This window comes from Mizuhopecten yessoensis, unplaced genomic scaffold, assembly GCF_002113885.1.
Source record: "Mizuhopecten yessoensis strain PY_sf001 unplaced genomic scaffold, ASM211388v2 scaffold343, whole genome shotgun sequence".
In the NCBI taxonomy this organism is placed as follows: domain Eukaryota; kingdom Metazoa; phylum Mollusca; class Bivalvia; order Pectinida; family Pectinidae; genus Mizuhopecten; species Mizuhopecten yessoensis.
The window spans coordinates 8,299-18,435 of record NW_018403499.1 but is presented as its reverse complement, the minus strand read 5'-3'; the positions used below and the strand labels follow the sequence as shown (position 1 = coordinate 18,435).

Genomic DNA, 10,137 nt, shown 5'->3' with positions numbered 1-10,137 from the left:
TTTGGTAAGTGATTGTAAGTGGAACATACGTGGATTGTGCGTGTTTTGTAAGTGATATGTGCGTGTTCTGTAAGTGATTCGTCAGTGATGTGCGTGCTAGGAGCCAGTTCCTGACGCACAAGCACTGACGGAACACTGACAGAACACACACATATCACGCACCTTCCACGTCCAAACTACGTACAAACTGCGCATAAACTGCGTATAATCGCGCACGTTGTGCGTGGAAATGTTTTTGAACCGTTCAAAACCGGCGATCGCGCACAAACCCGTCTCCGCGTACAATCACTTACAAAAACTGATGCTCCACGTGTGAAACACGTGAGATTTACGCACATCACTGACGAATCACGCACAAAGAAAATTTTATGCGCAATTCATGAGTAATTCGTGCGCAAGTGCAGTGGGACTGGGCCTTTACAATAACTATATTTACCATACACGTGGCTTTGCCGACATTGGGTATGCTGTAGGCACTGTAGGTAGAGATACACACTGATGTATACATGATGATAGCGCCAATGATTATCACGTTGTTTATTCGAGGGCTGGACATCTTTATGTTTCTGAAAATTAAAGGAAATTTGCCATGGCAACAATGTTTAAGCTTTAAAGTCAAGTTACCAAATATTTTTCTTACAGGTAACAAAACAGTTAACGTGATGCGAAAGTGCATTTCGCTTAGTAAATTAGCGAAACATTTATGAAAACTTAATTGTAAAATAAAATGTATCGAAACGTTGGCTATAGGCTAAAGAAAGAAATGTAGCGTCAACACCCCAGGACAAAAACGCAAACATATGTGATATATCAAAATGTACCTAAGTAAGCATAAAGGCAGAGACATATTACAAAACAAGATCTCGATTATCTGGAGGAGAATGGCCACCTGGTATTCAGTATAGACAAAGAAGCATCGTTATGGGGAAAGAGCAAAGATGGTAGATGTGTATAATTAATAAACGTTCTAATATTCTTTTTGTTAACATAACTGTCTATTAAATATATTGCCACACATATCTTACCTCCCTCCTCTGTTATTTTGAGCCAAATACGTTTTAGATGTGACTCTTCTATAACCTTACCGATTTTCTCTGAAATATATGTTGAATGTTAGAAAACCAAACGCCATTACAAATCCAATGACGTCTATGATGATTATTGAGACCACAGCGCTGAGGGGGACAGTGAAATATTTCGTCACGTAGGTAAAAACGTCCTTAGGAATTTTTCCTCCTGAAATACAGAAAAGAGAAATTAGTGTCTGTACAAACCTGTAAGAATCATCAAATAACCAACTTACACTATACCAATGTCAACTTTAATAACCAACTTACACTATACCAATGTCAACTTTAATTGGCTCTCAACATCGAAGACTGAATTTTTAAATGCGTCCTTAAGTTTTGTATCATGGTGTATGATGTCAATAGAGAAAACTGTTAACCATTACTCACTCTCCATACATTCAAGATACTGCCTGTAATTACCAATGTATCATTGATAGCTAGTGCCACAAACCGGTCTTACAAGGTCATCTTTATCTCCCGATATTCGCGTCAGGATCAAAGTTTTGCACTAAAGGTATATCCGGTGCCCATTTCAAGAGCACTAAAGATCAAGATATCGATCAGAACGTTGAAATATGTAGTATGTATTTCCTTCCTGCTTAAAACACTGACAAACAAATGGGTCACATGTTCTGTATTATGACGTAATTATCTTTGTGATGTCATTCGATGGAGATAACACACCTATCCCTTAAGAACTGATGTTCCTTTTTGCCGACATTGACCATAACGTGTTTCATAAAGTTATGTACAATTATAAATTTGTACACTGTGAATATGGGTCTGAAATTGTATAGATTCAGTATAACAATTTTAAATATATTGAGTTTTGATTACTTTGATAACTATCAATAAACGTAATTATTTCTGGTTTCTGAGATTTCCAATTATGTTCTATTTCTAGCGAATTCGCAGTAGAAACACTCAATGCATTAATTACTCAAAAATATAACACCTAGTTTTAAACATAATTTATCTTATACACAATACAAATAATCGAAATTGAATCACTTTTGACATTAGCCATCAGGCAGGCATACCTGTGAATTGCTCAACCTACCTTGGAACAGCATACTTGGGTAGATAGTCCAGTTTAAGACGTCCTTCTCTGGATCAAACTTCGCCACTGAAGTCCTCACAAAATCTGTAAAGGAAGTTGAATTATTTCGATTTCAGAATATCTTTTTCTTGATAAAATATTCATCACCAGTCTTTAATTGTCGCTTGCTAATGGATCCTTATATACTGACAGTGGTTCTGCTTCGTTTTAATGTGTTCATATATCGTTTGAAATTATTAAGATACCACTTGATAAAGCTTAAAAATAATCGCTTAAGTACACATATTCAAATCCTCAATCCATCAGACCGCAGAAAGTTACGACAACCTCATCAGAAAAAAGAACGTGGAAATGATTACGTTGATAGAGGTGAGTTCACAGACAGATAATAATTATGACGTCATCATTGACATATTACTTTTGTTAGACTGGATGTAGGATAATCCGATACGTCGGCCATTGTTGAAAGAAACAGGTCCCTGGAAAAGTCAAACGAACCGTTACAGTTAAGACATTTAGCACACAACATGATACTTTTTTATGTAAGTAAATAGATAACTTAATGGTTTTCATCTGTAAAACCATCTACCATAACAATATTTGCCTATACACTATAATTCTAGTGACGTCGCAACAATATACCTCCTCCCCACCCCTATACCACTCCCTCCTCTTTTACATACGGTTACGTATATTATATTGTCTCCACAAATATGGCGGATTTATTTTGGATTTAAGAGGGAAGAAATTGTTTAAGTTAACTTACTAGCAATAATATATTACTAGCGATTCCTATGACAGATCATGATCTTATTAATTAGTAAATTGTGCATAAAATAGGACAGTCAGAAACTTACGTCAGACTAATAAATATATTTCAAATCCTTCGCTGACATGAAAGTCTCAATATGACCTATGTTTATATAGTGTTTGGATGGGGTTAGAGGAGATTTACTATGTTTCTATAGTGTTTGGACAGGGTTACAGGAGATTTACTATGTTCCAATAGTGCTTGGACAGGATTACAGGAGATTGACTATGTTTCTATAGTGCTTGGACAGGGTTAGAGAAGATTTACTATGTTTCTATAGTGTTTGGACAAGGTTAGAGGATATTTACTATGTTTCTATAGTGATTGGACAGGGTTACAGGAGATTTACTATGTTCCAATAGTGCTTGGACAGGATTACAGGAGATTGACTATGTTTCTATAGTGCTTGGACAGGGTTAGAGAAGATTTACTATGTTTCTATAGTGTTTGGACAAGGTTTGAGGATATTTACTATGTTTCTATAGTGTTTGGACAAGGTTTGAGGATATTTACTATGTTTCTATAGTGTTTGGACAGGGTTAGAGGATATTTACTATGTTTCTATAGTGATTGGACAGGGTTACAGGAGATTTACTATGTTTCTCTAGTGCTTGGACAGGGTTAGAGAAGATTTACTATGTTTCTATAGTGTTTGGACAGGGGTACAGGAGATTTACTATGTTTCTATTGTGCTTGGACAGGGTTACAGGAGATTTACTATGTTTCTCTAGTGCTTGGACAGGGTTAGAGAAGATTTACTATGTTTCTATAGTGTTTGGACAGGGGTACAGGAGATTTACTATGTTTCTATTGTGCTTGGACAGGGTTACAGGAGATTTACTATGTTTCTCTAGTGCTTGGACAGGGTTAGAGAAGATTTACTATGTTTCTATAGTGTTTGGACAAGGTTAGAGGATATTTACTATGTTTCTATAGTGTTTGGACAGGGTTACAAGAGATTTACTATGTTTCTATAGTGTTTGGACAAGGTTTGAGGATATTTACTATGTTTCTATAGTGTTTGGACAGGGTTAGAGGATATTTACTATGTTTCTATAGTGTTTGGACAGGGTTACAAGAGATTTACTATGTTTCTATAGTGTTTGGACAGGGTCACAGGAGATTTACTATGTTTCTATAGTGCTTGGACAGGGTTAGAGAAGATTTAATATGTTTCTATAGTGCTTGGACACGGTTACATGAGATTTACTATGTTTCTATAGTGTTTGGACAGGGTTACAGGAGATTTACTATGTTTCTATAGTGTTTCGACAGGGTTACAGGAGATTTACTATGTTTATATAGTGCTTTGACAGGGTTACAGGAGATTTACTATGTTTCAATAGTGCTTGGACAGGGTTACAGGAGATTTAATATGTTTCTATAGTGCTTGGACTCGGTTACATGAGATTTACTATGTTTCTATAGGGTTTGGACAGGGTTACAGGAGATTTACTAAGTTTCTATAGTGTTTGGACAGGGTTACAGGATATTTACTATGTTTCTATAGTGCTTGGACAGGGTTACAGGAGATTTACATTTAGTGCCGTTTGGTACCCAGGGAAATGCTATTCTTTAATTTGTTTGAGAAATGATAAAGTATGAAGCATTTCTCTAGACATCAATACCTAAACGCATTGATTTCCTTCTGTGCTCGAATAATGATATGGTTCACAGACTCTTCAAACTGTGTCTGAATTTAAAACAAAATCAAATTTATCAAAATAACACGTTGTATTGATATGACAGAAAATGTATGGTTCGTCATAGATTACTCACTGATACGCCTTCAAAACGCACTTGGTCCATTTTGTCCTGAATGATGTTCAATATATCGCTATTATTGTAGTTAAAGGCAGTCAGCGAAGATCCATTAAGACATGCAATAGAGGCGTTCAAGGCCAGCGCGAGCGCCCAGGCGGTGTCGTATCCAAATGTGTGCTTCCTGGTTAACTTGTAATCAGGAAATTGGGCCATATAACTTCGGATGAATATGTCATATTCGGCGACACTCTGAATTGTACAACAGATTATAAACAAGCCTGTTTCTCATAATATTACATTGTCCAATATATTTTAAACCTAGAAAAGATAATTAATTTCATTTTCAAGAATGGCATAACTTTAAAAAAAACAAGTGTTGATGTAAAACCTAAAAATAGAATTGCAATAGTTACTCTGAACTCTTCGATAAGCTTAATGTTATCTGTCATTTTTAACTGTATGGTTCCAACCTTACAAGTTCAGTGAAATACAAATGTTATAGGCCTGCTGTATCTCCTTTATCTTGTAAGAGGCGACATACGGCGAGCCCCTGCTGTATTTCCTTTAACTTGTAAGAGGCGACATACGGCGAGCCCCTGCTGTATTGCCTTTAACTTGTAAGGGGCGACATACGGCGAGCCCCTGCTGTATTTCCTTTAACTTGTAAGAGGCGACATACGGCGAGCCCCTGCTGTATTTCCTTTAACTTGTAAAGGCGACATACGGCGAGCCCTTGCTAATTTTATTTTTTTGACATTAGAGAAACCAATATTATAATGAAACAGTGTTTCGGTGCACTTTATTTAAATCGACGTTTTTTAATGTGTTTTTTTTAAAACTAAACTGCTCTTTTTTGCCTGTATTATGGGTTGGGGAGAAGGTGACCTACCCTGCCACTGATTGTTTGCTGGTCACTCTCTCCAATATACTCATTGTCTAGTGTGATATAGCCTTGCGCTGCCTCCAGAATCTGCTCTCTCGTACATCCTGTGCCGGCACCGTCCAGACGCGAATCTGTCCAGGACGTATACATCGAAGTACCTGACAGTATCCACACGTATTTATGTCCATACATGCCCTGTTTGTACACCTGGAACACAAGATATGGCTAGTAGATTTAGAGTAAATAAATGCTTCTTGTGAGATTATGTCATCTTTCTCGGTATTATTGAATTGTCTTTCTTTACTGGATCTAGGTACCAAGAATGATCAATTACGTTTCTAAATAAATTCAATCGTGCAACAACCGTTAATTAATCTATTTGAATATAGAAATTAACAGGAAAACATGTTGTATAATCTAAGCAATACGTTTTATCTATAAGTCGGTGTGTCCATTGCTTTTCCATCCTTGGTGAGGATAATGAAATAAATCAATCGTTAACGTTACATCCTGTCATATCCCAGCTAGAATTCCTATTTCTCACGTTATTTATGTTAATAACTGCCGATACCATTGAGATGCACTGTTGATCATGTTTTAATAATTATATAGATAGTAAAGTACATATAAATTGAAGATCGGGGACCAGTCATTGTCTAATGCAAAACTATTTTCTTAGGTTCTTCCGTGAATCAACAAAACCACAGTAACCACAATTAACACAAAACGTCGATATGTAAGATTTAATGAACAAGTGTTACTGACAACATAATTACTGTATCTGTCCAAATGAAAAACCGAAGTCATCCCTACAGGTCGGGGATCAAGAAAAGAATACACCTGCTATTTTATTTCCCACTGCATGTATCGTAAGAGGCGACTTATGAGGTAACTCCCTGCAGAATTGGGGATTTGCTTTTCTGCCAACTACTTGGGGACACTAAATGACCAATATAAACCTGCTGCACCAAATACAATTTTTGAAATCTTTCTATATCTCTCTGCTTCCCCATTTAAGGACGGGCCTTCGTGTGTGTTGTGTAAGCGCGCAGGCGTAAATGTGTGCCGGAGACAGGGTATGTTAGTGTACTTGCCTCTTTGTGAAAGCGCGGACTTTATAGTGCTATCTCACTGAAATACCATGCCGAAGGCACCTAACACAGCATTTCCGCCTGGTCACATTATGTAGACAAGTTCATCAATACTTAGCACTTGAAATAACAACGGTATGGCAGGAAACAAGTGATATAATGGCCGTAGTTCTTAACAAATGTAAACAGGCATCAAGCAATGGTAAAAGATAACTTATTACTGTAAGAATAAATAGGAGTTTGACAGATAGGCGTTACAACCCCAAAAAAGAGGAAGCGTACTCCTCCTTCTTTTATCCTATACACAATGTACATGTATCTATTTTTGAACAAGTTTACTCTTTACGAATTCATGTGTCAGCGATTACTGTCTTCAGCGAAGAGAATAATGGGTGGGGGATACTTGTTTCACCTGTAAACTGATCATAATCACTAATCATGTTTAAATATCAATCTCGAGAAGGACTTGGGGCGTTATGGGTCATTTTTGGCCTCATAACAAAAATCAATGAGAATGTATTCACCAATTTCTTTTATAAACATCAAATTAGTAAATTGGGGTTATCTCTCATGGTGCAGATTTTGTCATTGCGCATGCGTAGATACCCCACCATAGCAACATACAAATGCGTTGCTATGGAGAAATAAGCAAACAAAAGTGTTTTTAGACAGTTAATATGCAAAAATTAAAGTTTTCGCATGTGACAACCAAAAATTCCTTTCTACGAATGAACACTAGTAAGACAATATTTAAGCATACGAAATATTTATTTTCTTGGTGAATGCGGCGAATGTTCCAAATTGTAGAGTGTTTAGTTAATTTGCTTTAAATGACATTTTTTCCAATGAAATATCGCACGTTAGACGATATTCACGCATTTTTTAATGACAAATAAGGGTTCATACCTCTTTTTGTTTTTCCAGTTGTCAAACGAATTCGAAATTTCATATTTAAATCTTCATTTACCCAGTGATACACATATAAAAACTAAATCCCTGATGAGGCTGGAAATGGCCTTCAGTCCTTTCAGTCTCACGAATCTATGGCTTGGTTAACCGTCTCTGTCTGACGTCCGACCAATCAAAGCTGTCATCATGTAATTGCTTCTGTAAGATGACTTCCTCCGACCTCTTTTTCTAATCGTGACTCTCAAACATCATACGATACAAATGAAATAAACTAATATCCTGTCATACCCCAGCTAGAACCATTCCTATTTCTCTCGCTGTTCATGTTTATAACTGCCCATATGGAGCTATTCTATTATTCGGTCATTACCTTTTGTTATTTGTGTCTAAGTTACAGTATAATAACAGTGTCATGCCGCTTGGGTATATGTTAGCCTTAAAAGCATTATGAGGTGTTGCTTGTGTCAGTGCAACAGCTCAATTTCATCACATGGGATCTACTGAACCTTTCGTGTTGCATTTCCAACATAGCGAACTATTTATTACATTTTTGCTAGTGAAATATCGGATTCTATCAACTTGATCAAACTGATATCTTTTACACTTTAACAAATATCAAAAGCGATATTTTTACAGTGTTAAAATATCACTTTTTGGTATTTACCAATCATAATGGTATCTTCTATTCGCTGCATTCAAAGGCAACGATTTTTTTTGTTCAGATTATATATGAAGCGACTGTAGAATAAGTGGTTGTTATGGTAAATGTTTGGTACACACACTTACGTATTTACATAAATATACAATTAATAACATTTTTATAAATAATCATACCAGAAAATAGCAGAAAACTTTGGAATTGTGTTGAGTATCCCATTCAAAATGGCACGCAGCCTTGTTGTCAAGTGTGACATCATTAGGATATGGCGCTAATTATTACGATTCTGATTCCCGCCCTATTCTAATGCATTACATTTTTCATGTTTTATGCTTTAAAAATGTAATAAATAGAAAATGTAATGGTGTCTGCAGTAATAAAAAAGATATTCCACTTGCGTGGCTAATATTTTGATAGGTTTCACTCGTGCTGCGCACTCGTGAAAAATATCAAAATATTAGCCACACTCGTGAAATATATTTGTTATTACCGAATACACCATTAAATATCCTCTATGTCTTTAGCGTAATCAGAAAAGACTCGTCCATTGACAATTATAAACCAACGATACCTCACAGAATATGGCCGGTGCTTGTGATGACCTGAACGCTCCGAATATAACTCTGGAATTATATTGCTGAAAAGATGAAATGATTTAATTATGGTTTGGTTTACTGGTTTTACGTCTTCCTTACCGACGGTAGCCTGTGTTCGGCCGACACCTCAAATCTAAAGATGTTGATGTTCTTCTTTTCTATTTGATTTATCTTGTTTGTATTAATTTACTTTGCGAATATATCGTTGTATAAGTGTTGTTACATTTAATTCGATTTAATACACCCATACACTTTAACAATGATTACCTTAACCTTGATAGAGGGAAACGAATCCCATCCTATACACACTGAGGTTTATTGACAAAGTCCAGACTGTAAAATAATGATCTACGTTACAGAGATGCAAAACAACATATTCAAGATAATAGAACCATGGTTAAGCTCATACAGAAGAAAGGCTGTTTAAATCCTTTTTCACAATAAAAATTACAATAACATAATTTAGTCTACTTAATACAGTTTTACCAAGCACTACAGAGAAACACATATCTGGTTATGTTTGCCTCACCTTTAACCGTAGAATATGTTCACTGGTTCTGCCAAGGTCAACAATAACACTAGAGGCTAGCAGGGTGAAGTTCTCTGTTTGTAGCAGTGAGTGGAACTCATCTATTTGCTGCCAAGTTGAGAATGAAATGACCAGGTTGGTATATAGTATATCAAACAATTAATTAGCGTGCCGTAAACTATGAGCTTTACCCTCGAGTGATCATAAGATTTCTTCATTTATTTACCGTCACTCAAACTTATAATAATTCATTGAATGTGTTCACTATATCTATTCTATGTACAAAGCCTTAATGTGAAAGGTTAATGTTCATGCAACGGTTCCTTTACCCCGAACTCGATACTCACTGATCCAAAGTAGTCCTTGTCAAAGAGGATGGTAGATACCTGGGTCCAACCAAAGTACTTCATCATCCCTATACGGAGTGGATTGAGGTCGTCTTGTATAAATACCGTACTATACATGGACGGGTATAGTACTCGGTCCTTAATGGTAGACGTCCCGGCTATAAAGCTCATCTGGATATAATACATGATTAGAAACCTGATGTATAGCATTATTATACAGCATGTTTATACTTTATTTTCCTCATTGTTTTTAGCATGTTAGTGCTCCCACTTTGTACAGTACATGTTAATTGTCAGAAAACTAGTATATCGGGGAACGTTGACAAATATTCCAACAGTATAATGGGATCCCCGCGGAATCTGTGTCGGCATTGTGCTGTGTAATATTGATATATTTCAATTTTAAACATGAGTATTCT

The 10,137-nt window shown here is 36.2% G+C and overlaps 1 protein-coding gene across 1 annotated transcript in view; it reads right to left on the bottom strand.

Annotated features, from left to right (window-relative positions):
• Nucleotides 1–9,904, bottom strand: part of LOC110446472 (gamma-aminobutyric acid type B receptor subunit 2-like) — an 18,112-nt gene extending 8,208 nt beyond the window's left edge. Inside the window, exons 1-9 of the mRNA XM_021491647.1 lie at nt 9,719–9,904; nt 9,372–9,479; nt 8,818–8,883; nt 5,595–5,795; nt 4,721–4,954; nt 2,549–2,609; nt 2,131–2,214; nt 1,086–1,236; nt 437–566 (exon numbers count right to left, since the gene is read on the bottom strand). Coding sequence (XP_021347322.1) covers nt 437–566; nt 1,086–1,236; nt 2,131–2,214; nt 2,549–2,609; nt 4,721–4,954; nt 5,595–5,795; nt 8,818–8,883; nt 9,372–9,479; nt 9,719–9,904 — 1,221 coding nt within the window. The remainder of the gene's footprint in view (nt 1–436; nt 567–1,085; nt 1,237–2,130; nt 2,215–2,548; nt 2,610–4,720; nt 4,955–5,594; nt 5,796–8,817; nt 8,884–9,371; nt 9,480–9,718) is intronic.
• Between the last annotated feature and the right edge of the window lie 233 nt (nt 9,905–10,137).